This window comes from Capronia epimyces, assembly GCF_000585565.1.
Source record: "Capronia epimyces CBS 606.96 chromosome Unknown aczIQ-supercont1.9, whole genome shotgun sequence".
NCBI classification, from domain to species: domain Eukaryota; kingdom Fungi; phylum Ascomycota; class Eurotiomycetes; order Chaetothyriales; family Herpotrichiellaceae; genus Capronia; species Capronia epimyces.
In genome coordinates, this window is record NW_006912912.1 from 124,407 (window position 1) to 150,235 (window position 25,829).

At 53.4% G+C, this 25,829-nt stretch overlaps 10 protein-coding genes across 10 annotated transcripts; 3 read left to right on the plus strand and 7 right to left on the minus strand.

Moving 5' to 3' along the window:
* Positions 1-470: 470 nt before the first annotated feature.
* Positions 471-4,772, minus strand: A1O3_09026 (uncharacterized protein; the record flags this gene model as incomplete). The annotated part of the gene is made up of 1 exon (XM_007739122.1): positions 471-4,772. The coding sequence occupies one exon, from the start codon at positions 4,770-4,772 to the stop codon at positions 471-473; it is 4,302 nt and encodes a 1,433-aa protein (XP_007737312.1).
* Positions 4,773-6,426: 1,654 nt separating this feature from the next.
* Positions 6,427-8,246, minus strand: A1O3_09027 (uncharacterized protein; the record flags this gene model as incomplete). Its single annotated transcript, XM_007739123.1, has 2 exons — positions 6,427-7,694; positions 7,766-8,246. The coding sequence occupies 2 exons, from the start codon at positions 8,244-8,246 to the stop codon at positions 6,427-6,429; spliced, it is 1,749 nt and encodes a 582-aa protein (XP_007737313.1).
* Positions 8,247-9,622: 1,376 nt separating this feature from the next.
* Positions 9,623-9,892, minus strand: A1O3_09028 (uncharacterized protein; the record flags this gene model as incomplete). The annotated part of the gene is made up of 1 exon (XM_007739124.1): positions 9,623-9,892. The coding sequence occupies one exon, from the start codon at positions 9,890-9,892 to the stop codon at positions 9,623-9,625; it is 270 nt and encodes an 89-aa protein (XP_007737314.1).
* Positions 9,893-10,954: 1,062 nt separating this feature from the next.
* A1O3_09029 (uncharacterized protein) lies at positions 10,955-13,273 on the minus strand (the record flags this gene model as incomplete). Its single annotated transcript, XM_007739125.1, has 1 exon — positions 10,955-13,273. The coding sequence occupies one exon, from the start codon at positions 13,271-13,273 to the stop codon at positions 10,955-10,957; it is 2,319 nt and encodes a 772-aa protein (XP_007737315.1).
* Positions 13,274-13,457: 184 nt separating this feature from the next.
* On the plus strand, positions 13,458-14,200 carry A1O3_09030 (uncharacterized protein; the record flags this gene model as incomplete). Its single annotated transcript, XM_007739126.1, has 2 exons — positions 13,458-13,908; positions 13,962-14,200. 2 exons carry the CDS (start codon positions 13,458-13,460, stop codon positions 14,198-14,200), a joined length of 690 nt encoding a protein of 229 aa, XP_007737316.1.
* Positions 14,201-14,800: 600 nt separating this feature from the next.
* On the minus strand, positions 14,801-16,989 carry A1O3_09031 (uncharacterized protein; the record flags this gene model as incomplete). Its single annotated transcript, XM_007739127.1, has 3 exons — positions 14,801-14,830; positions 14,914-16,862; positions 16,917-16,989. The coding sequence occupies 3 exons, from the start codon at positions 16,987-16,989 to the stop codon at positions 14,801-14,803; spliced, it is 2,052 nt and encodes a 683-aa protein (XP_007737317.1).
* Positions 16,990-18,529: 1,540 nt separating this feature from the next.
* On the minus strand, positions 18,530-19,552 carry A1O3_09032 (uncharacterized protein; the record flags this gene model as incomplete). The annotated part of the gene is made up of 1 exon (XM_007739128.1): positions 18,530-19,552. One exon carries the CDS (start codon positions 19,550-19,552, stop codon positions 18,530-18,532), a length of 1,023 nt encoding a protein of 340 aa, XP_007737318.1.
* A 1,228-nt stretch (positions 19,553-20,780) lies between these two features.
* A1O3_09033 (uncharacterized protein) lies at positions 20,781-21,563 on the plus strand (the record flags this gene model as incomplete). Its single annotated transcript, XM_007739129.1, has 1 exon — positions 20,781-21,563. One exon carries the CDS (start codon positions 20,781-20,783, stop codon positions 21,561-21,563), a length of 783 nt encoding a protein of 260 aa, XP_007737319.1.
* A 564-nt stretch (positions 21,564-22,127) lies between these two features.
* Positions 22,128-22,760, minus strand: A1O3_09034 (uncharacterized protein; the record flags this gene model as incomplete). Its single annotated transcript, XM_007739130.1, has 1 exon — positions 22,128-22,760. One exon carries the CDS (start codon positions 22,758-22,760, stop codon positions 22,128-22,130), a length of 633 nt encoding a protein of 210 aa, XP_007737320.1.
* Positions 22,761-24,176: 1,416 nt separating this feature from the next.
* On the plus strand, positions 24,177-25,439 carry A1O3_09035 (uncharacterized protein; the record flags this gene model as incomplete). The annotated part of the gene is made up of 1 exon (XM_007739131.1): positions 24,177-25,439. The coding sequence occupies one exon, from the start codon at positions 24,177-24,179 to the stop codon at positions 25,437-25,439; it is 1,263 nt and encodes a 420-aa protein (XP_007737321.1).
* Positions 25,440-25,829: the final 390 nt, after the last annotated feature.

A 25,829-nucleotide genomic window follows, 5' to 3' on the forward strand; every position in this document is an offset into this window, starting at 1 on the left:
GAATGGGCCTAATAAGGCCTGGCTGGGCTCTGGAGCTCTGGAGCTCTCCACACTGCACTGCAGACTGCAGTCAGAATCTCCTGCCCCCATCTTCTCCAGTGTTGTTGACGGTGTTCACCGAGGAATGGGATGTCACCCAAGTGGCATCTGAAGTTATCGTCTACTAGTATGTTGGTATCAATATATCTCGATCTAATTCATGCCCACAGAGCTTACCTCCCACTCTCACATCCTTTGGCGTTCATCTTCTATTGTGTCTCAGGTTGCGCTCATGCTCTTCTCCTCACCGGCAATGCGGCGTTCTGTATCTATCAGCCGGCCAAGACTATTGCCAGGCGTTTCTTCATTTGTCGCAAGTAATATACAAGATGACACTCCTGCCTGAAGAGTTTAGACGCCGATTTCCCCAGGTCATGGGGCCGCTGTCAATCATGACTAGTCACCAGCTTTCCCAAGTAACGCAGTCATACTCAGAACAACGACGGAGACCGAGACGCGTCCCCATCTCGATTTGCCGGCTTCGTGGTGCTCGTACTCCAGTCGCTGTTGTGTCGCATTCCCTGCATCAAACCACCAACGTCTCGGCGACCTTTGCGGGGTAGAAGCCCGTCAACATGGGGCTTGTCATGATGATGCGCTTGATCTAGCAATGCCTGGACCAGCGCTTGGGCATCAGCATCGATCCCGGCTAGATCCCCGGAGACATTGGGCGGAGGCCCAGGAATATCGGGAACATCCACGCGGTCGGAACAAACACTCGACGACGACGTCCTTGTTACCAAGAAGTCTGAATCCTGCCCATGATTGAGCAGGGAGATGTTTTTTTCAGTCAACGCCATCGCAAAGCGATTAGCGTCCTCTTGGACTTCCTCGGGGTAGCCACTCGATCCTTTAGGGGTTGAGGTGTCGAGGGAATAGCTGTCACCTGAAGTAATATGACTTTGAGCGCGATCATCCCTTGTAGCAGACAACAATTTGGCATCGCGCAGATCTCTCGCTTGATCTTCTGCGTGCAACCTCCTCGAGGCCCGGTTTGCCTCTGTTTCAGCTCCTGGAATCTCCATCTCGCGGATTTTTCGAGATTTGCTTGATCGGCGGGCAATCCCTGCACCCGCCGCACTGGCTATCCCTTCTGCGTAGGTCGGAGCATCAAGATCCCTTTTATCCTGGTCAACGTTAATGCCAGGAAAGATTCCGGTAAGAACAACGTCATGCTCGGTACAGCTCGATGATTGATCAGTGCAAGCTCGGGTGAAGGGCGATTGGGAGCGGTCTGCATTTGCTTCTGGCGGTCTGCGTCCCTGGAAGATCCATTTCATGATGGTTTGCTCAAGCAACGGTCTCTTGACCGGCTTCGCCATATAGTCGTCCATTCCTGCCTTTTCGCATTTTTCTCGATCACCGTGGATCGCAGATGCTGTCATCGCCACAATTGGGATCCTGGCGATGGTTGTGATGTTCGTAAACGGAGCATGGTATCTCAGCATATGAGTGGCGCGGTAACCGTCAAGGACGGGCATCTGAACATCCATAAGAATCAACGATGGAATCGGATACACTTTGGAATGTTCAGGAGTCAGATCTGGAGAGGTTGCTTTCAAAAGATATTCCAGCGCTTCTTTCCCGTTCCAGACAGCGTTAACGGAAAATCCGAGGGCTTTGATGAATTTGACAGCAATTTGTTGGTTCACAGGATTATCTTCTACGACGAGGATGTGAAATTGTTCCCGCGGAAGGTCCGAAGCTGGTGCTTCTGTACCTGACTCGGGTGGGATAGCTGACGAGCGTTGGGCCGCTGTGATGGGAACATTGGGGCTCCTGATGTGCGTGGCGAGGTTTTGAGATTTTCGATTTTCCTCCTTTGACGAAGTACTCAGGGAGATAGACAATTCAGCCCGCAACCTTTCCGGCACCATTCCCATATCAAGAAGAGTCGGAGAAGAATTACCTCGGTACTCTCGCTTTTTGAATGGAATGGAAAAAGTGGCCTGGGTTCCTGTATCCAGTTTTGATTCGAGCCTGATGGTCCCATGCATCAGGTCAACAAGATTCTTGCAGATTGTCAAACCGAGGCCTGTGCCTCCGAAACGTCTTGCAGTGCTTGAGTCTGCTTGGCTGAAGGGCCGGAAAAGCCTCTTCTTGACTTCCTCTTCGATACCAATCCCACTATCCTCGATGCAGAATTCGACAGTAGTTGTATCGTCGGCCTCGTTGATGATGCATGCACTCAATCTGACATATCCATCTGACGTGAACTTGATGCTGTTTGTCAAGAGGTTGGTAAGGATCTGTCGAATGCGGCCTGGATCTCCTAGCAGAACGAGATCTTGCGACGTTCCAAGTCGAATATCGCTGCCGAAATCCAGGTCTTTTCTCTTGGCTGCGAACGAGAGCATTTTGACCACGTCCTGCAGTACAATATTGAGGCTAAATTGGACTTCCTCGATATCTAGCCGGCCAGATTCAATCTTGGAGAAGTCGAGAATATCGTTGATGACGGTGAGCAATGAATTCGCTGAGCTCTGGATATTTTGAGCGAATTCACTCTGCTCCTCATTCAGCGCCGTATCCATCAGCAAGTCTGACATGCCCAGGACACCTGCAATGGGTGTTCGGATCTCATGGGACATGTTGGCCAGGAAATTGCTCTTCATTTTACTGGCTTCTTTGGCTGCGCGCTCGTTTGCCAATAACTGGATATTCTCCTGTTCTTTCTGCCGTATTTGAGTAACCTCCGTGCCAATTCCGATGACACCGCTAATATAGTGTTCATCTTCGACACCATTTGACTTTCGCTTATCTTTCAAGGGCACCATTTTAGAACGGAGCCACCGCGAATCGACTTCGTTTTCGCACACTTCTAGATCGGAAGTTCCATCGAGAGTGCGTTTGACGGCGGCCCTGAAACCGTCAATGCACTCCGGGCTCAGGTAATTTGCCAGTAAGTCGTAAATGGAACTTCCAACTGCGTGCTCTTTGAGCGGGTCCTCGGCGAGGAAGGTGCCCTCGAAGAACGTAACTTTCTCTTGCCGATCGATGATCCATAAGGTCATCTGAGAATGCTTCAAAAGGTCCATCAGGTGTTTTCGATCTCTTTGCCCGGCCAACTTCGCGTCGACAATATCTTGGATGTCTGTACAACTCCCAAACCACTTCAAGATTCTTCCGGTCTTGTTGTCCCGTAATGGCAAGGCGCGTCCAAGCATCCACCTCCATTCACCATCATATCTCTTACAGCGATACTGGGCTTTGTATTCTTCCCCAGTCGCCAGAGAGTGCGTCCATCTGCGCAAGGCTTCTGGCATGTCCTCCTCATGGAAAGGCAATTTCCACCCAAGCCCTAGAGACTCGGCAGGTGTAAGACCGGTGTAGTCATACCAACGCTTCGAAAAGTATTCGTGGTAGCCCTCCGGAGTCGTCGTCCAGCACAATTGGGGCATCATGTCGCACATCAGGCGAAAGTGCTCTTCCTTTTCAGCGACTTGAAGCGCAATCCTGTTGGTATACGAAGTGACATCCTTGAAAGCAATCATTGCAGCCAGAAACTCGCCCGACCTTTGGTCAAACAGGGGGTGACCGCTGACCTCAAAGGTGGTTTGCTTGCCCGTCAGCTCATTTACCAGGCCGATTTGCCAAGCGGTGAAGGCTTTCTGTGTGCGGCATAACGCGCTAATTGGATTCTCGTTCTCCTTAAGTTCGCGAGAGAAGTCAGGCAACCACGGGCGGAACCTAGACATGAAATCGTAACAGTCTTCAGATGTGGGATCCGCGTCAACAGCCAACAGCCGTCGAGCCGCCAGGTTAGGATAGACGACACTTTCATCCCTCCACATTGCAACGAGGGGAATATCGATGGCACTCAGCATTGCATTCTTCATTTTGATCACCTTGTCGAAATCGGCCACGGTCGATGAAGGGGTGCACGACCCCGGAGCGCTTGTTGGGAGAAACATTGCTCCGGTTGCATTCTCCGCAGGCCATGTCCCTTGTGAATTGGCATTTGAGGTGCCCGGAGTATGCGACTGGGACGAGCGGGATGACATGGTGGAATTTGAGGATGGGTTGCGATGTGCTGCTGGTGCCTGGCTATGTTTCTTGTGCGAGGATGGTGGTGGCAGGCTAGTAAAGGTCAAGGTGAAGAAGTGCTGTCCATCCAGTCTCCAGACACTGATGATCATTCGGCATGTTGCACGAATACGCCCACCTTGAGGCTTGTTCCGTCTTTGAGTCTGAGAGCGATGTTGAGGATGGCTACTGCGGGAGGAGATGGCGACATCGACTGCCGTATCGGGGCATTTCTGTGTTCTGTTTTGCTGTAATGGCGATAGACCTCTGGCAAAGTCTGTTGAGCTAGTAGAAGCCGTCTTCCCACTTTGTCTGACGGACTGCAAGCCATCCGCTAGGTTATCGAGGAACTTATCCCAGTCTACCCAGATGGATTGGCCATCGGAAACCAGATCAAGGCCAATCTGCGACAGCGCTTGCCCCTTGAGCACATCTGTCGCAGTCCTGTCAGTGTCATCCTGACCAGCTCCCAGTAATCTTCCAACGGCCGAGTTGGCAAGCAACACGGTTTTCCGGGAGGAGAGAACAAGTAGAGGCGTGGGGAGGGTCGAGAGGGCGGCCAGGGCAATGTCGGTGGCTACCGAGACGCGAGAGAGGTCGCTGTGCAGTGGATCACTGAGTGCATCGCCAGCATTGTAGCGGGCATCTGCAGCACGATCATCGGAAGATGGTGAAGCGGAGGAGGCTTGAACATCTTCTGCGACCATGGCAGACAGGATGACCGGAGCGCAAGCAGGTCGCAAGCGACCACTACAGCGTGAATGCCGGATGAGGTGGGAAGCCCACGTCCACTGATGCAAAGGTAGGCAACAGTGCTTTCCGCTCGGGAGGCGATCACATCGATGGAGAGTCACAGGTCGATCCGAGGCTTGTAATAAAATGAATGTTCATGGCTGGGTAGCGATGGAGCGATCTAGGAAGTGGTGGCACGCAGCCTGGGATGTAGGCAGACTCGGAAGAATAAGCGGAGGAGAGAGAATGAGAACGAGAATGAGAGCCAGAACGCCTGTGGTACACCAGGCGTCGGTTGGAGGAAGGCACTGCATACTTTCTCTCCCGTTGTTTGGGGTTGGTAGACAGACGGCCCGGGAATCTAGTGGGATGAGCCTGAGCCCACTTCCCACCAAGTGCAGCCAGCAAGCCTGAGACGTGCCGTTCTAGAGTACCTCCATGTACCTAAGGTACCATAGTACCGACTTTGCGGCAACACTTGTCTTTTCACCATCTCGCAGCAGCCCGCGTGGATCTTTTCTCCCTCGAGCTGTCTATCTGTCTATCACTCGTCATCTCAGGCTCAGGCTCAGGCCATTCACGCATCAGCCCCCAAACCAGCGATGGGGGCTTGGGACTACTCCGTACCCAATGTACTCGTACCGCACTGGCACACAAGTGGAAGTGGCGCTCTCTACCCTTACGCCACGCCCGGTGACGGTGACGGCAGACGCTCAGCCCACAGCTCGCTTGTCTACAATGCCATGCCGTGATGGTGCAGAAGCCCACATCACCATCTGTCTAGGTTGCAATTCTGACAAACCACCATCGAACGATCGCCTACCAAACACGCTACCGCACCGCCTATCCCCTCCAGCCCTCCAGCCGCGGAGACCAAATTCCACCCAATCGCGCGTATCGCCCAGACCGTCGCCGGTTTGGAAACCAGCTGCAAGTTTGTGCGTGGCCTGAAAAACTATAAAATTGTGCGTGCTGCAGCTACAAGAGACTAGAAAAGGACGTGAAGTCCAGTCAACATATGAGAAAGGCTGTCTATGTGTACCTCGGAATGGCAATGGCCATCAAATTTCTGACGCGCACCGCCCAAACTCTCTGTTGCTCCAGTGGGCCATTCATTCTCCCTAGACTCTCACAACCTAGATGCCGAATGGCTCTAATGGGTTCCACGAATCCACCCCCGAAGGTCTAGATGCTTCGGCCATTACTATCAACTGCCTGGTGACTACCTGACCGGTGTATGCTATTGGAACCGGATAACCATGTCCCGTTTGCAGTAGCAGCTAGCTGCTGGCTGGATCGAGTGTCGGGCTAGTAGGTAGAATGCGTTGATATCTAACTCCCAATTGTTGGTTCGATTAACTGACCCTCTAACGCGGGCAGGTTCTCCCTATTACTAGCCTATAATTAAACCAATTTCCAGAGTGGCGTGGCAATCTTGTCTCCAGAGTCGGTCTCCGAGATACCTAAGTGATATACCGGCACTCTGTCCTCCGTATAGGATGTCGTATGTGTCAGTATGTGATACAGCGCCCCCAACAATGCAGCTAAAAGAACCTGTACGCAACAAATACGCCCTGGAATCTCTACTTTTCCTGCGCCTGAAATGGCTCGTTCAAAAGAAAGGTTGCATCAGGACTGGATCGGCACTTGGTTCTTCTCCACTTCCAGGCCTTCTTCGGCCCTGACGTGCTTGTCCTGCTTCTCAACCACTAGGCCTTGCTCGGTCTCGTGAGCGACGTTCAGGTCGTATGCCTTGATGAAAAGACTGGCTACGAGACAAACACCGGCGAGCGCCGTCAAAAAGATGTACGTGGTACGCAGACTGTCGGTGTATGCGACGCGCAGCTCGTGCTTTCCCTGGCCAGCGGGGGTGTTCTTGATGATCTCGACGAGGGCAGCAGCGTCCTTGGCGAGGTCGGTCGCTCGTGCAGCAAAGGCCGGGTATTTCTTCAAGTTGCTTGCCATTTGGTTCTGGAAGATGACGCCACCCACGGCGATGCCGAGTGTCTGGCCGAAGCTGCGGAAGAAGACAAACAAGGCCACTGCAAAGGCCATGTCCTTGTTGGTGCTGGCGGCTTGCAGCTGGAATTGCAGCGCAGGAAACAGAATTCCCAGCCCAATGCCCACAACCAGGTCAATGAAAATCCATTGCGGGATAGTGGTATCGACTTTGAGCAACACGAGGAGGCCCGCTCCAAGCACTGTGATTGTCCACCCCAACCAGATGGTCCAGCGATACGCAGCAGTCTTGGCGATCATGAAGCCGGTCACAATAGCCATGGGCGCGACAGTAAATGTGGCAGGGAACAAGGCCACGCCGGATATGACGGGTGAGTACCCTTGGACCGCTTCAAAGTACAGAGGTTGGTAGTACAGCAGGCACCAGAGGATGATACCATGGAGGGTAGTGCTGAAGTAGGCAATGTTGGCTGTGCGGTTGGCAAAGACAGACAGCCTCAGCATGGGCTCTGGGGCGAGATACTTCTCGTAGAAGCAGAAGCCGACCAAACCCGCCACGCCGATCAGCAGAGGCACCAGTGTGCGCCACGACGACCACGAGTACATGACGCCGCCCCATGTCAAGGGGATCAGGAAGCTGGTCATGCTGCCGATGAACATGACCGTGCCGAACCAGTCGACGCGCTTAAGCTTCGTGGCAATGCTCTGCGGTATCAGGTTCAAACGGAGAAATAGAGGAACCATGACTGCTCCGACCCCGATAAAGGGCAGGTTCAGCCAGAAGATCCAGCGCCATTGAACATCTGCGAATGCACCGCCGATTATGGGGCCTGATACGCTGCCAATACTCCACATCCCTGAGATGATGCCGGTCCATTGGCCTCGCCAGCGAAGAGGCACTAAATCTGTGACAACGATCTCGGTCATGGTGATGATACCTAGGTAGGCCTCGTTTAGAAACGGCATTTGTCTCATCGTAGGCGGTGGATTTGGACTGGAATGGACTTACCGCCACCGCCAATGCCCTGGATCGTGCGTCCGACGAGCAGGAGGTTGAAGTGCTTCGCCATGCCAGCCATCATGACCCCAACAAAGAAGAATGCAATAGAGGCCATGATCACGGGCATCCGGCCGAAAATATGACTCAAGGAAGCAAAATTCGGCTGCAAGACCGTCGACGCCAGCATGAATGACGTGCCCACCCAGAAAGCCTCGATAGCTGATCCGTGAAGCTTTTTGGCCACAATGGGCAACGCTACGCTGATTGATGTGCCGTCCAAGGCGACCATGAGGGTAAGGACGGCAAGGGTAGCGAATGCCATAAGGAATTTTCTGGAGACAACAAATTGGACGTCATCTGACCCGTCGACTGGCTTAGCTGAGGAAACGGAGGCGGATGATGAAGTTGTCTGAGACTGTGGTTGCTGGGCGGCTGTTTCTGGCCTGTGTTCATCAGCCGGTATTGGAGTGGCCTCCTCAAGAGACGGCATGATGAGAGGTAAGCTATAACAAAGATGAGGCCAAAGAGGCAAAATCCGGAAATTGGGAGGATGAAATGGTTAGGGGATAGGTTGTAGCTTGAAGGACATGGAAATAGGTATAATCAAGACAAGGGCCGGTGGTAGATGTCTTTGATGAACGCTTTTGTACGTTTCCACAGATAGCACGAAGCATGATCTCATTTCGCCATGGCATCAGGAAGAGCAGGATTCGAATCTCGTGGAGTGGTAGTATTCGTATTGGGACGAGGCTGACATATCCTCCGGATTGGCTGACGGGGCAATATTGCTCCGACTTGGGTGCCTGGAAACCGTAATCGTATACGGCCGACACGGCAGCAGGTTCTGTCACTAGCAGTGCTCGGATGAAATCGACTCCTAGAGTCGCGCGCAGTCCCACTGTTCAACGGAGCCAGAAGGCTGGTCGTGCTTTCTTTTCGTGAACTGTTGCTGCCTGTTCCAAAGTGTAGCGAGAGGAACGGGGGAATCATTAATCACTCCGCCCGAGGGGAGGCAGAGGTTGATACGAGTAGCCCATCCTCATTGTTGCCTGGGGAAAGATCCACAAGCATTGCAGATTCGGAGTGGATAGGACACGCTCCTAATCGATGCGTGCGCAAGTCAATGTATCTGGATGGTCAAGTCTCGAGGTCTGGCATTCACCTTCTCGACCGGTGATGGCGATATGTCGCTGTTCACTGAACTACCTACCTAAATCGGGACCAGTCTGCACAAAGTCAAGACTCAGATATAGCCCAATCGACCACATGATCGAAGACTATGGGAGATATGTGCGATGGGGGGTTCGAGCGTCCTCGAGGTACCAGGTCGCGATGGGTAATCAGGAGGCCTGAAGGTTCAAGGGAGAAAACCGATCATCGGGGTCTAGAAGAGCCCCATTCGATCGAGTATTCAGGGGCACCACATTCCAAGGCACTTGTGTACTTGCACCTATGTACACTGGAACTGGAGCTGTATGCACTCCGTGCTTCAGACAACAGACAGAATAATGAGACAGTTGACAGTTGGCGCTAGATTCGACCTCTGAAAGGTTGAAGGTCGGAGGAAGGTTAGACCGGTCACGGGACGTGGCGCATGCGGGGCCCATACTATTTCGTGCCGCTACCATCAATCAGCTTTGAAATTCCCAACTCTGGCCTCTGCCCTCTGGACTTTGGCGTCGACGATACGGACGTTGGGCCAGAATGTCTCCGTTGTGACTATATCCGTACCCAACTCGGGAATCAAGTTCCTCCGGACCGGCCCTGACGACCCTTCCTCAGCTTTCAGTCATGCAGCGAGTGCCTACGATTGTCCGTCTGATGTCAATAACCTAGCGAGTATTTCACACTGGTGAAGCTGCAAAATCATCCCCCAAAGCCCATCATGCCGCTCGAGACACGCCGCCGCCTTGCTTTCTCGGCTCGCCCAGACTGAGCAGGTGCGGTTTTAGTGGTGTTCGTCACACCCTGCTTCGTCCGTTGGTGTGGCCCAATGTCGCTATGTACGTTGGACTGTTGCTTCTTGCCGTTCTCCTTTCGTCTCCTGTCTTGCGATTCGCCGTCGTGGGCTCCTCCCGATTGAGAGATGATGATAGGCTGTTGGGTGGGGTCATCAGCTTCAGTCCTGAAGCACATTGTTGCCGGAAAAGAACTGTTGGCTGTACAACTTTGCGGTGAGGATGAGAGTTGATGGAATAGTCACCGCTCCACACGGTCTGCAGAGTGCCAGCAATCGAAGAGCAACAAGATAGCGCAAAAGATATCTTTCCGCGATTAAAAAAGGAGTCGGTATCTCTTTTATGGGCTTGACGCAGACGAGTGATTCACTCGCAGCCACGATCGTCACCACCTTCAAAATGAAGCTTGAACCCCTCGTTTGGCGATGATAAAATAGCCAGCCGGTCACATCAGGCCTATTGGAAGAGGGTAGGCACCTAGTGAGGACAAGGCAGGGAATGCAGTGGTCAAAGACGAAGACAACCAATCCCGCTTCAGTTCAGCTTGTCTTCTGACCAGACCCCTTTCCGAAACAGTTCCTGGCTAAAACCTTCCACTGTAGCTTCTATTTTATACGGAGGTCTTGCTGACCTACCTTCAACCTACTCCGACAGAGTCACTTGATCGTCCGCTTTGGTGTCAGTGGAAATGTTGGTCGTGTTCTCGACATTGAGGCCGTATATCTGATACATACATGTACCTAGGAATATCAGTCAGTGGGGGAGAATGAACGCCTGAGGCCGCCAAGTTGGCTGCAGCACTATTCCCGAAGGAGTATTCTGAACTTCTCTTTGCGGCATTTGATGCTCCGGCCTTGGGTCTTGGCGACATGACCACCGCTACTAGTCGTAGTGCGGAGTACTACTCCGTACATGTCCAACAGATTCAGTTCAGTACATGGTATTAGGGCTGGAATAGATATCATTGTTTGCGTGAAGGGAATTCGGCCTCTCTCGACTGGAAGGTTCCTCGATCAGACAAGGCTACAATGATTCATTGGTCTCGACGGAGTTGAAGTGAACAGTACACCCAACCGGTTCTAAAGACTCCCTTCGCACATGGCGAAGACCGCCTCGAGTCTGGAGGCACTGGCTAGCGTAAGGCCATGATCATGTGGTGAGGATGCGCGTGGCCCTTCACGCAATGGCCGTATGCCCGTCTAGCCCATAAATGCTTCTTGCAATATGCAATACTAATAGATTAGTCGTCGTCTTCATCTCCGCCCAGCCCTGCATTCTTCTTCATCATTGCCACATCATCTTTCAGGTCTTGGATCTTCCTCGCCAATTTCTTTTTGAGAATCGCATTCTGCGTCTGCTTCAGTACTTCCGTCTGCTCTGCAATCTTTTGTTGCAAATCTTGGATCCTGTCCTTGACCTGCTGCAGGTTTTCATCGCCCTCTGCCTCAGCGTCGTCAAGATCTTCATCTTCATCACCTCCGTCGTCCTCCTCATCCTCGTCAGAAGACGCTTCCGCGGCAGAAGCAGGGGTGTGCGCCACGGTGACAGAAGGCGAGGCTGAGGTGCTAGTGACCACGACTGAGGAGTCGCCTAGTTCGGGAATGTGCAATGTGTTGCGGGCCTGCGACGCCGACTCGGTGGTCGGGCCATCGTCGTCGCCTGCGAACATCCTCTCGAACTCATCAACCTCATCCTGGCCAATGTCTTCCACGGGGGTTTCGGCGAATACGGGCGGTTCGAGGATAGCGCCATGTTGGCCGTTGCTCAGGTCGAAATACCCTTGTACGTCGTCATCATCCTCGCCTTCTGCATCTTCGTCTTCTCCATCTAGTCCAGAGCTGTATCGTTCTTCGTCGAGGCGGGGATCGTGGTCGAGGAGCTGATATCTGGTCGAAATCGCGGCCTTGTCCGCTTCGAGAAGAGCATTTACCCTTCGCTCTATGGCTTCGATGTCGTCTACCCGGGCACGTTTGGTTCTGGCAAAGCGGCGCTTCCGCACCCATTTCATGGGTGCCGTGATTCCGTGGGCATACTGGTAGTTTTTCGGATCGACATCTTCTGGGAGAGGATAGTTTCTCGCTTCTTCATCTGTATTGCAACGTCCCAAAACTAGCAGCATTTGGCCAACGTCGATGCTCTTGATCCAGCCTTTCTTGTCCCAGGACTTCATACCTTCCAGGATGCAGGGAAGATCGACCAGTGTGGTGGCATACTGGTTCCCTCTAATAATCATGATCCCCCTTCGGCCAGAAGTGTCTAGCATTCTCATCCTGACGTCCGGACCCCCTTTTGCACGCGGCAGGCCAACTGTTCCATCCTCGATCGCTTTTCGCAGATAGTCGCAATCCGGCCCCGGCTGCATACGTAGGATAAAGCCTTCGTGAATGACAGGATCTTGCTCTCGCTCTTCAAGTTCCGAGTCGTAACCCACCCCAAGCGGCCGTTTGGGTATTTTGCCCTTGGATCTGATCTTAAGCGTCGGGGCTTGCGCAGACTTCGAGGTTTGCTTTTGCGAGCTGGGGTCTGTCTTTAGGGTAATCTTACGAATGACGGGAGGCTTCGGAGCTGGTCGTGCAATCTCATCTTCTGTGTCGTTGGTGTTGTGGGCTCGCTTTCGCTTCTTCGCAGAAGATGCTGGCGTGACCGTAACAGTGTCCTCCTCCTTATTAGGTACTTTCTGGGAAGCTGGGACGGGAGTGCCTCCAAACTTGAGCTTGATGGACGGGGTTCGCGTCGCGCTGGTCGGGATTGGCGTCTGCGCAGGCTGGTTTCCTCCCACTTGTGGTATGACCGGCTTGCTGAGTTTGAGTTTGAGCGAAGGTCGCTGGGGTGGTGGTAATGCCTGCTTCTCTGGAGTGTCGGACATTTTGTCGGATACGGAGGGAGAACGGGAGATTTTCACATCATCAGAGTCGCTGGGTGTTTCATTCTCCTCGTTGGAAGTTGCGGACGGCGAGGAACTGATGTGAAGGACGTCGGGTTCGGATAGGAGGGTAACCGTTCTGGAGGGAGATCTGCCTCTGCCTGCTGCGGCGGTTGCTCCGCGTATTTGACGTCTGGCGGAGGTGGAGGAGGCACTGTCCGGTTTGAGGATGGATGTGCCGCGTCGTGGGCGATGGTGGGCGGGTGTGTGGCGTTTGGAGCTGCCAGCAGAAGTGCCAGTGGTAGCAGCAGTCACAGTCTTGGTGTTTGACTTCACTTTCAAGTTGACCTTCGCTCGCCTGTGTCCCTTGCCCAGCGACGGGTGGTTGCCATTGGTGGAGGCCAGGGTATGAGGATCGGGCGGCGGTAGGGATCCGTCGGGGGAGCGCTCAGGCTCAGACTTAGGCTCAGACTTAGGCTCAGGCCCATGATCAATATTAGCGGTGGCGGTGCCATCCACCTCGCTGTCCGAGTTCGCCAGATTCCCACCATCTTGCCCATTCATCACGTCCTTGTCGCTTTGCCCCATCACCCTGCTCGTAGTCGGCGTGCAACGTGCAGGCTTTTCCGGTAGATTTAATGCGCGCAGTCTTCCAGCGGATATTTTGAGCGTGACACACGAGGGCAGTGCTGTCATATTGAACCCTTGCGCCTGTGGTGCAGAAGCCTGCTTCCTTTTTCGCCCGGCCATCGAGCCTGCTCTGGGATGGAATAAACTGTGGGCAACCTTCCTTCCAGGCTCTTTCCGCTATGTTCTTCTCTCCAACACCGAGAACAGCCTTCAGAGTCCCGTTGTAGGCGCAGTGCCGAAAGCAGTGAGAATGACTTCAGACGACCTTCACACCGCGCTGTTACGGCCAGCAGTCATCCAAATCTTGAGAGCAGCCGGGTTTGGATATGCACGCCCGGCCGTGATCGACAGCCTGGCCGATCTGGCTGCGCGATATATGATTATGCTAGCTTCTTCAACGGCACAGAACGCCTTCACCCTTCACAATACCCCGGTGCCAACAATCCAGGATGTGCGTCTCGCTTTAAGCCAGTCCGGAGCGCTGACCCCGCAAATGAGCACCGCGGAGGAAGGTCTGAGGGACGCAGTGGAGGTGGAGGGCGTGATGGTTCCGTATGAGGACTTACGAGGCGTTGAAGGATTCGTAAACTGGGCTCAAGGACCGGTTAACAAGGAGATTAGGAGGGTCGCGGGCTTCGGCGACGATGTCAACGTGGAGGAGATTGCAACAGGGCTCGATGACCAAGAGGATTATTTGAGCGGTCAGTATTGTTTGAGGCTCAAGTGACGGGTACTGTGGCTGACTCGCGCGCAGCCTTGAAGACGAAACACAGCAAAACAGGCGAAGAGTCTCGGTATCAAGGCACAGTACTTGGGAAAGAATCCGAAGTCCAATCCGTCACGATTGTAGGCGGACCGGCCACCTCGATTGCAGAATGGACGCAAAAGTCGCTCTCTGCGTCGGCGAAGAACAACGCATGGCCCCCAGAAGCCATGTCGCCTGCGACATCGGGCATCAGCAGCGCCCCCTTGACTCCTCTAGAATCTGAATGAGGCCGGGAGCTCAAAATTCATTGTCAAATCTATTCAAACGCCGAATAATCCAAAGAAACCGCCGGGGTGCGGCAGAATACATCATCGGTTGTTCCATCTTCCAGACAGTGACAACACGCCATCTGAGAAGGACACACGACGAATTACTAGTGACCGCGAAGATAGGCTGCGCCGGTCCGCAGGGCCATGGTGACAACAGCTTCACCAATTATGATGCATTCAATCCCGACGACAAGACAGCTACTAGGTTCCAAACACCCTCTCCACAACAATTGCAGCTTCTCAACTCTATCCTGGCACTCCTGAGAGAGTAGGACGCCGACCACTAGGTCATCCTCGATCCTTGTTACTTCGAAGTGCATTCAACGAGACGAATACTAGAGAGTTTGGACAAGACCACAAACGAGCAGAGTCCGATTGATGGAATGCAAGTCTTCCCGGTCGAAAGACCCTTAAGAAGCAGTCAGCTTGAAAAGCCCAACAGAGTCCACATTAGTTCATCCTGTAACCTAGGCACCTATCTCTCTAGTCTGAACACCAAGCAAACCAGCACAGTTCTACTCATACAGCCAAGAAAAGTTACGACGTCCCCAAAAGGTCTCAGAAGAAATCGGCCAAATGACCTCGCACCTACGTGGGCGCAAGAAAGTCAGCCACCGTTCAGGCGCAGTGCAAAAGTAGAAGGGACACATGATCAGGGGAATGTCACTTACCCAGCCGAGTGGCCCGCCCTTGACGACACCCTCTTCCACATTCTCATCGAGGCCCTGTAGATGTACTTTGTGCCTACTTGCACTGTCTCCATCGTGGGTGGGGGAAGGTCTGCCATGAGCCATGTCTTTCCTCACGGACCGGGCTTGAGCTTGCTTAAGTGGCACAAGGGACTGGCCCAAGGGACCGCCAGCACTTGAGAAGCTGCCATTTGGAGCCGAAACAAACGAGGTGGTCAACGTACTCCCACCGCTTCCACCAACCGTCCCAATTACGGCTGCAGTTGACAACCACGGCGCCGCTGTGCTCGGGCAGCTTGCAACTGTTGCATTGATCAAGCAGATGGTCGAAGCATTAGGATTGAGGCTGGGAGACGCAACCGAATTTGACAGCGTGGGGGAGCCCTCTAGGGTCTGAGAGCTGATGGATGTGTTTGCGGGCAGCGTAGTTGGAGTGACCAAGTTGTCAGATTCGGATGTGCTGAGATTGAAGCCCAAACTGGACACCGAGGAGGACGTGGCCACCGTTGATTCGGGGCTCGTATTGGTATTATTGGCAGTCACTGTCTGGGAACTGGACGTCTGGTCTACAGAGGAAGAGCTGTTGTTATCGCGCGTAAAAGACGGAGCGGTCAAGCTCCAGTCACCCCAGAGCAGGTTGCTGTGGGATGTGTTCCCCGTGCAAGGGGCACTGGAGGTGGTGTTGCTCCAGTAAGGCGTCGTTATCGTCGCGGTTTCAGCCAAGGTGCCATTCAGGGATGTCATTGTTGAGTTCTCTGCCAACGTCGTGAACAAGCCTACAGACACCCCAGATGTTGCTTCCGTTGTCGGCGGCGGTGAAACCGACACGTTCGCCGCCGATGAGTTGTCCCCAGAGATGGTAGATGCAGGTTCAGAAACTGACGAATTCACCAACGTCGAGGTTGGGTTCGTTGGCGAACCAGTCTGGGTTCCCAGTATATCTGTTGAGTTGTTGGCAACCACAATCGTCATGGTAATAAGGCCGTTCTCCTGGGACGAAGCTGTTGCTGAACTGGTTGTGCTGGTGTATTCAGTCACATTCCCCACGGCTCTTGAAGACGTCTGCACACCTCCAACGTTGACCGTAGCTGTTAAGGTAATCTCCTCGGGTGACGGTGTGAGGTCAATTGTGATGGTTGCTACAAGCTCACTTAGGTCTTGTGACGCCGTTCCAGGGGGGGAAGCATCACTCTGTGGAGGGTAAGATGATGCGTTGGTCCAACGCGGGCCCCAGCCGCCCGTCCCCGAGCCTGTCGGTATGTATGTTGCGTTACCGAAGGAACAACTAGAGCCTAGGCTGTTCCGGCATGGGGAAACGAAGGGCTGTGAAGACCCGATCGTACGGGTGTGATTGTAAAGCGTAGTGGCAGTGGCATTGCTGGTCAGAGAGGTCAGTACCACGTCACTGGAGGATTCCGTTGACGTTGTCGGGTTGGACTGTATGCTGCTGACTTCAGACCCATGATCCGTTGAAGTCGCAGAACTGAACCCCGTGGAATCCGTGGAATCATTTCCAGACAGTGAGGTCCCAGATGCAGTTACAGTCTCACTGATTGTTGATATCGCTGACTGGACTAGAGGGGAGAACGCCGTCCAAGTCATATGCGGGCCAACATCAAATGATTGACTGGGAGTATTTGCAGAGGCATTCGCGGTAGACTGAGTCCAAGACGCGTTGGAAATATCGGAAGAAGCGGTGGCTTCGGCAGTTGGCCCATTCGTTCCAGTCGGGAAACACGGGAAACCACCATAGCCACCACAAGGCTGAGGAATTGGATAGCCTGTTGATGGTCCGGCTGTGAGTAGTCCTGAACCTGCCGAGCCATGGATCTCGGGGTCATAGGGCGATTGTGTCAATGAGCCATTGCTATATGGCCAGAACAACGAATGGGTTTCGTTGTCACAGCGGCGAATGATCCTATCATGTGCAACTGAGGAAGCATCAGTGGTCGGATAAGAATCTCGAGGAAGAACATAATACACACCTGGTGGTTGAACTGCGTAGCTCAGCACAAGGCGAGCAAAGCTTGCTACGATGATGATTGAATAGCCGTACATGATGGCACACCTCCCAGAAGACCTGCTCAAAGATGATGACTGTCTAGTGACAACTCCAGGCGACTTCGGGGCCCAAGGATTATATACTGCCATGCAATGGACCTCAAGGGCAACTTCATCATCCAGGCCACGGCTAACACTGTTCTTTCTGCGGCATCCCCTGAGCAAACTGGACATCGGTGCTGCTGGCCGCATCAATCGTGAAGAGACAGCAGTCCGCAATTTCGCGTGGGAGTCCTTGTCCGAGGGTGGAGCGGGTGGATTTCAAAAAGCCAGGCATGGGAGCTGTCATATTCAAACTGCCTACCTGCTTCATCAGGTAGTCGCCGTGAGTAGCTGCATATGCCATAGCCGTGATCCCGGGGAAGCAATGGCTGCACTTGGCCGAGAGCGTCCCGGTCGGAAATGAGACGATAAGAGATTCAAGCTGAGAAGATGAGCACCCATAGAGGGCGCTGCTTAGACAATGTTTATAGGATAGGTCTGCAGCTCATTATGAAACCCTTCAAGCGAATGGTCTTTACTACCGTTCTTTTCTTTGACCGCAGTTCCGTCCAAGAATAGGTAAGGTGGCCCACTGTACGTCAGCATAGACGATAGTATATGGGCACGGAGGAGTCGCATCGGTCCCTGGCATCGGATCGAAGCCGTCGGATGGCTGGCCACTCCCATGTCGCACAAATCAGTCAACGGGCGACAGAGACAGAGCAGGTATGGTTCCTCTTGCCATCTTGTCATCTTGTCATCCGTCCATGTTCGAACAGAAAGAAGGGCTGAGAGAAAGACCACAGTGAAACAGATCGTAGAGAGAATACGGGCTTTAACATGTTGACAGCCATATGGGCCAGTATCTGGATTCTGAACCTCCAACCCTGAGGTATGCCACATGTAGGCAGCGGATAGACGTGTCGAGTGTGCAAGCTGCGGTGTTGCGAGGGTGTCACGAGTGTAGCCGTCCGCCGTGCAGTTGACAGATCCGAGCTTCGTGCTCCATGATGAGCTACTGAGCTGAAACGCAGTCAATTGACAGAAAATGGAACATGTCGTCTATCACTACGGGAAGAGCCGAGGACATCTAGTAGCAGCAAAAGATATTGGAATTCGAACAGGAAAGTTGGCCGAGTCTAGCCCGCACTAAACCGTAAATGATCACATGACCACACCTGCTACGGGCGAGCACCAGGCACCTATAGGCATTCGTATTCATACGCAGTAAACTGCGGCTCGCCGACCACCATGGCATTCCCATCATGCAACTCCTCTGCACCTCGATGGCTCGCATCTATAGTAGGAGAATCTTCTGGTCTTTACATGCGTTTCTAAATGACCCCGAGCCTCTGGGTCCAGCCGTGTTGATCTCTGCTGCGCTGTGCCAGAGCGGCCGCTGCAACGCGATATCTACTAGAAGGCACATGTATAGGAGAGGGCAATCATTCTTGAAAACAATGGCCCACCTGAACACCACCATTAACGCCACTGAACCTCTTCCCCGCGTTCACCATCACAGCCTTTCATCCTACATCTGGCCCCAAGTGGCTACCTAAGTGAGAGGAATAGGTATAGGTCCCGCCAGGGTCGCCTTGGTGAGATCGTCAACATTTGTTGCCGTGTTTTGGTTGGTTAGGGCTGCGAATGCAACACCAAACATCCCCGGCTGAACATCAGCATGCAGCTCCCCATTGCCATTTATTGTCACCGGAGTGTATGCCGGGAGATTGTCTTGGTTGACCCACGCAATCCAGAGTGGTTGCACATTCCAGCCTGCAGGTAACATCTTCTCCTGGCCAATCTTGAAAATCAATTTCCCCGGAGCATTCGGCGTAGCGAACGAAGGGGAACCATAACCGACAATGCCCAAGTCAGGGAAGATTGGCAAGGACGTGATTGAAGGCGGGAGGTTCGAGCATGAGCCCCCAACTGTGAAGTCCAATGCCAGATTGTAGGCCCACGCGCCGCTGATCCGAGTTTCAAAGGTTGTAGGATTGGGAATCTCGTGTGCTGTCATTCGGAAGAAGGCGTCGTGTCGAGATTCGACCGGGAGGATAGATCCGACGATAGGCTCCAAACCTGGGTCGGTGTCCGCCAGGACACGCTGTAGGCCGATCAAAGCACCAATGCCAACGGTCGTGATGATATTGCCGAGGGCAAGGAAGCTCTTCTCATCCGTAACAGGAAAGCTGTACTTGCATGGAGCAACGTCTCGGACGCCATTCGCTTTTAGCAAGTCGACGATCGCCGCCACATGCACCTCCTCCTGCGCAGCAATGTGTGAGACCACTTCAAGATTGCTTACGCCGTTCGTTTGGCCACCGGTTCCCCACCATGTATAATTCATCAACCCCTCCTGGAAGAAAGCAGACTCCAGATTCTCCAGAAAGTTGGCCACTTGAAAGTTGTCCAGGCCAGTTTGAGACACTTTGGGCTCGCCGGGGGCATTGGGAAGGCCGCCGCCGGCTTGATCAGCAATATTGGGAGGAAGTGCTGCTCCTGTGACGAGGGCAGGAGCGGCAAAAACGCTGCCAGCAAAGAGTGAAAGCATGACGGGAAGGAAAATGCGCGCCATTGCTACCGAAGTATAGAAAGTCAACCGCTTGAAGGAGTGCGCAAAGACTTGAACTAACGGGGCAATAGGTGCACATATGTTATACAATCGCTGAGCGTCAGCTGGGGGCGGATGTTCTGGGGCGCAGTCTGCTGGGACCGTATGTATGTAAGCACTACCACAGCCTTACCTTGTCTAGCGAAAACCTGGCCCCATGCCTAGCTAGGATTGAAGAACTCGAACACACATTGATACCTCGCAGTATAAGTGGAAGCATTCTTCTTCCTACTATGACCGCTATGGTGGTATGTCTTCAACAGTCTCGTACAGATCGAGATATACGGTGAGCGCCATCCAATTTCTGAGCTTGAGACCGCAGCATCCGTAAGCGGGTTCGGTCAAGGCAGGGCCCTTATACTGACAGGAGTTGCTCAGTGGCGCAGAAGCGAGACGAAGTACAGAGTAAGTCTGCGCCGGACCGGAAAATTGAGCAGGAGATAAGCTTCAATAGCATAAGCACTTTAGATCCCAAAGCTTCGGAAGGAAGGGCACCAAGGGGAGGGCGTCAAGTCTGTCAGCAAGTCCAAAATTAGATAACCGCGACAGGGGAAGGCTGAAGGCCGAGGGACCATAATATATGAAAACCAGGCAAACTGAGGAAACATCTCAAATGCGCCAAACTCACGTCACGTGCTTAACTCGGCTCATAGCAAATGGATTATGTCAGACACGGCCATGGTTTTCTCCATGACGCGCTCGATCGTCCACTCCTAAATTTATCCTCAACGCGAATCTCGGAAGCCCTAAATTCGCAGAACTGTGGCACCAGCCTCATCATTGAACTGGACTCGCTGCCGGTTCAGACGAGATGGGCTCTTTCACCGTCTGCTCGCACTGCTTGCGAGCTCTTCGGAGGAGCATCCGGCAAGAGGCAAGTTTCCTCATATGCGCTCACACAGCTCGGAAAGGTAGCTAACCTCATTGTGAGCAGGCCAACCAATCGACCATCGCATCAGCTTCTAGACCACGACAGGTTCGTTTCACGACTTCTGCAAAATCACTACAAGCGGCCCCGCCATCTACCAAAGAGCGGCCTTCAGAAGCTTCCTTTCCACCAACTACAGCTTTCACCGTAACCTCGAATATCACAGCCACGCCACCCACTGATCTCAAATCTGCCCCATCACCATCAACGACGTCAAAAACACCCCCAAACCCAGACCTTGCTCATGGCGTGTCTGTCGCAGAAATGCAGCGCAAGATCCAGTCCTCGCTGCAGCGTCCTGACCTGGCCAGCCGCCTGGCGCAGGGACTGCGCAAGACCGCCAAATCCACCACGCAAACCTACATCACATACGGCCAGACAGATGTCTTATTCAAATCTTGCGCGAGGCAGGCTGACTACTTCATCCCAGAGGACCAGCGCATGCACGTCGTGACGGGCACCGGTCCCCCCAAGGCCGCCGACGGTGCGGACTTGGGCCAGGCTGTGGCCGAAACATGGTGGTTCAACACGGTCAATCTCCCGCCAACATTCTCCACCTGGTCAGCGGTGACGTTTCTGCACATGTACATCATGACGGTGCGACTGCGGGCGCTGCAGACTCCGGCCGCATTTCAAAGCTACCACCGATACCTCATTGAGAATTTTTCTCAAGCTGCGGAAGACAAGATGGCGACTGAGCACAACATGTACGCCCGCGGCATTCGGAACCGATACCTCAAAGACCTGTTTTTGCAATGGCGAGGTAACATCATTGCGTACGACGAAGGTCTGGCCAAGGGAGATGCTGTGCTCGGGGCAGCCGTATGGAGGAATTTGTTTCGCGGACAAGAGGACGTGGACTGGGAGAAGGTTGCGCTCGTAGTGAGCTTTATGCGCCAGGTTATCAGTAAGCTTGGAGATCTGCGCGTTACCGACATGATGAACGAAATGGACGGCCCCAAGGGCCTCTGGGCGTTGAGCCAGAGAGAGGCCGAGGTGATGCTGGAAAGGGGCAGCAAAGGTCTGACCGAACCGTTCACGGAATGACGCGGTTTCGCGCTCGCACGAGACATGTCAAGTCAAAAGTTGCACGGATCCCGTCCAAGCCATGGCTTTCGAATTGTATTACTATGATTTGTCACTAACGGGTATAGAGTGGTTGAGAGGGGGGCAGAGTCATAATTCAGGGTTGGCGATGCTGTCTCTCAACGGGATCCTATGGTTTAGGTGTACAAGCTGGACCGTTGGGAACAATTTCAGGAAGTTCTGGTTTCGATCGTATGAGACCAGTTTACAGAAGATGCTATGGTAGCAGGATAAATTCCCATGTAAAAGAGTGTCCACCATGGCAAGGCCAACGCTAGCCCAACAGTCTTTATCAAGTGATTATCACGGCTTGCACAATCCTGCTATGCTCCCTAGCAAAGACTGCTTTGAGGTTCAGCACACCTCACATGATCCAACGGCCAGGTGCTCATTTCATTCTGGAGACAAGGATGCAGTCTTGATTCTAGAAGATGTGACAGTCAGCAGACTTCCCGCCGGCAAAGAGGGGGTACTACCTGAGAATAAGAAGACGGTCGATTAGCCATATTGACCAGGATCGACTTGTCAACCCTCCGCCGGAGGGGGGAGACGACACCAACACAATCCCATCAAGATGTAGGTCTTGTAGCCCTTCGGGCAGGAACTGAGCCCGGTACAAAGCAGAGCCTCAGGCAAGGATGAGGTTTCGACCGGTGGTGCCGACGCTTCCATCGCCTGTAGGCTAGAGGGGATGACTTCGTTGTCTTCGGCGGGATTTGGCAACGCATTACGTGGCTGATGCCGGAACCCTTTCGAGCTGGTGGCCACACATGGCAGTAATGGGTTGCTCGGCGGGTCAGTGTCATCATTGCTGAGAGTGGCCGTTGGAGGTGTATCATGTGGATACACAGTTGCGGGGATCTTGACCGCTCCTAGGCCAGTGTCATCCGACGCCTGGATGTCGGCGTACGGCTGCTCGTCAGACACACTATTAGTGTCGGGGTCGGTGTGGGCGTCAAATGCCGGTCCTCCATGGTAGTGAGCGGTACTGTATAGGGACCAGTGGAAGAGATCATCGTCATCATCGCCAGAGTTGTCAATGAGTATCGTCTCGTCGATGACACGAATGTATTCGACACGGGGCAGGGCGGTGACAAGTAGTCTGCAGCCCAGCACCGCGGCCACAGACAAAATGGTGAAAGCCTTGCCAGTGTGCATGGTTGACTGAAGCTGGAGGGAACGGCGTCGATGGTAAGGTCGAAGAAAGAAGGAGCAAGCTTGTCCGGGCAGCTGAATATGAAGGCCTCAGATGCTTCACTGCTTGGAGGTCGTGCAAAGATTTCTTGAAATCAAGCACCTCAGACATCAGACGTTGACAGCTCTGTACACCCTTCCAATTGGAACAGATTCCACGGCGAGCAGGTGCCTTCTTGTCAGGGATTCCAACCAGAAGCAGCCAAGTCAGAATACTCAAATTGCCTGACTGCAGCCCACCATCTTCCATGCCGACACCAACTGATCCCCATGACAGGATATTATTCTCGAAAGGAGCACAAGGAGGAGGCTCCCAGCTAGAGGTGAGTAACCCTCCATGCAGAGTAGAACAATGTCTTTGCAATGGCGATCTGGTGTGACGTGGATCACACCACGCTCCCTCGCGAGGATGACCACAGACGCACGCCTCTTGTCGGGGAGAGGAGCTGCAAGTAGCCTGTCGGTGTCGACACGCTCTGCTGGCCACTCGAAAGCCGCCCCTTCTCTGGCATGTCCGAACACATGTCGGGGGAATAGGACGTATCCAAGAAGATTCCGGACAATACCTACAAAAAGAAAGCTCTTGCATCTAGATACTTCGGTCCACTCCCGTCAGAGAAGATCGGCCCACATGTGGCAAGCAGGGCGTGCACGAAGCAGGACCTCTTATGCATTGTTCTTCTTTCTGCGTTGCTGTGAGGATCTGGCCTTCCATGCCTCACTTGGTTTCCGAGCCTAGAAATCTCTGGCTGGAGAAAAGGTTCTCATTGCAATCTTGCCCGACCGAGCGACTGCCTCTTGCCGATCGGGCAGCGGCTGATGCGAGGTGTCGAATGTACCTGGTCTGATGTAGTCCGCGACAGGTCGCCCGTCCCTTGGGTTGTGACGTGTGTGAAAGGCCGGGACGAGACAGTATGCGATGGGCCGTGGAGAAGTCCTTATGAGCAGGTGCGTAGAGATCGTGACAAGCTCATGAGGCCGGTTGACAGGGAGCAAACAAAGCAGATGGTACTCTGTACAGATACACGTCCGATGAAAGCACCAGCGAGCACAATGATCCGCCGCATATAACACCGACTAGAGGGCTCAGCTCTCGCTACGGCGGGTGAAGCGGCTAAACACGCCGTTCATCCCGCATGCTGCATGTTGACAACATGGCTCGACGCACCCTTGCAGAGTTCTCGGAACATCGACTTCACCAATCCTCCTTCCTCTCACTGCTAGGTCGCGAAAGAAGTTCCTGATAAGCAAGCATTGGCCGGTGTCTTCCTCATTCTACTCTCATGCTCTGCCACTCATGATACCTCTCAACGTCTCCAGACACGAACCTTTTGTCCTTTCCCGAAATCCTCCCCTGGTGAAAGCTGAACGACCGTCAACATGCTGCTCCCCCAGATAATCTCCCACCTCCTTGCTCTTTTCGCCATCATCGCATGCGCCTTTGCCGCACAAGACTTCTATAAAATCCTCGGGGTGGACAGGTCTTGCTCGGAACGCGACTTAAAGAAAGCCTATCGCACTCTGTCCAAGAAGTACCACCCTGACAAGACCACTGGTGACGAAAAGAAGTTTCTCGAAGTGGCTGAAGCCTATGAAGCTTTGTCCGATCCAACAACGCGAAAGGTCTATGACCAATACGGGCATGATGGGCTGGAAAACCATAAGCGAGGAGGTAGCGGTGGTGGGCATGCCCATGACCCTTTCGACTTGTTCTCGAGGTTCTTCGGTGGCACAGGACACTTTGGTGGCGGAGGTGGAGGTGGGGTGAGGCGTGGTCCCGACCTGGAGGTCAGACTGCATGTGCCACTACGAGACCTTTATAACGGCAAGGATACGGAATTCACCATTGAAAAGCAACAAATCTGCGAAGAATGTGAAGGCTCGGGTTCTGCTGACGGGCAAGTTGAGACTTGCAACAAATGCGGTGGGCGGGGTATGGTCATCCAGAAGCATATGCTGGCCCCTGGCATATTTCAACAAGTCCAAATGCCATGCGATCAGTGCGGTGGGCAAGGCAAATCCATCAAGCACAAATGCAAGGTTTGCGGAGGAACTAAAGTCGTGAGAGGACCGACAACCTTGACCGCTAGTATCGAGAGGGGCATGCCCAAGGGCCACCGCTTGGTCTTTGAGAGCGAAGCCGATGAGCACCCTGATCATGTGGCGGGCAACTTGTACGTGCACATCATGGAGTCTGAACCACAGCTCGGCGGCGACGACGGTTTGCGATCAGATGGGACATTTTTCCGCCGCAAGGATGACGACTTGTATTGGAGGGAAGTACTTAGTCTTCGGGAGGCCTGGATGGGTGAGTGGACGCGCAATCTGACCCATCTTGACGGCCATGTGGTTCAATTGTCCCGCAAGCGCGGAGAAGTCGTGCAACCTGGTCAAGTGGACACGATCAAGGGCGAGGGCATGCCGGTCTATCACCAAGGACACGTGCACGAACATGACCACGATGCGCCGGAATTTGGGAATCTGTACGTCGAATATAAAGTCATCCTTCCCGACCAGATGGAGAGCGGCTTGGAAAAGGACTTTTGGGCCGTGTGGGAGAAATGGCGCAAGAAGAAAGGAGTCGATCTGCTCAAGGATAGTGGCAGGCCACCTCCAGCTGTACCAATAAAGGATGAGTTGTAGTTATACACTTTGGGGGCCAGATCGTGCACACGAACGGACGGGGCCCGGTGCAATAGAGGCCACATTCAACTGAAACGAGTATGTCGGGTTGGTTTCCGTGAGTTACTGCTGGCTGGGCTTGTTCGAGAGCGACGCATTCGCACTGCGTCGATGGTCACTCTCAGCCTCGTGGCTTACGTAATCTCGTCTACCCCCTTTTTCGCAATCTTGTCCTGTAAGAGATGGAAGTTATCAGTCTTCAGCATCTGAGCAACTGTCCAGACTTAGTCTTTTACCTACTGTTGATATGTGTCTAGTGGCTACTTTTTTGCTACACCGACGCTATTTCCATCTATCTGGTCGAGGCTCTTCACGGCCGTGTCGATCCTCGAGGTTGTCGCACTTCAGGCA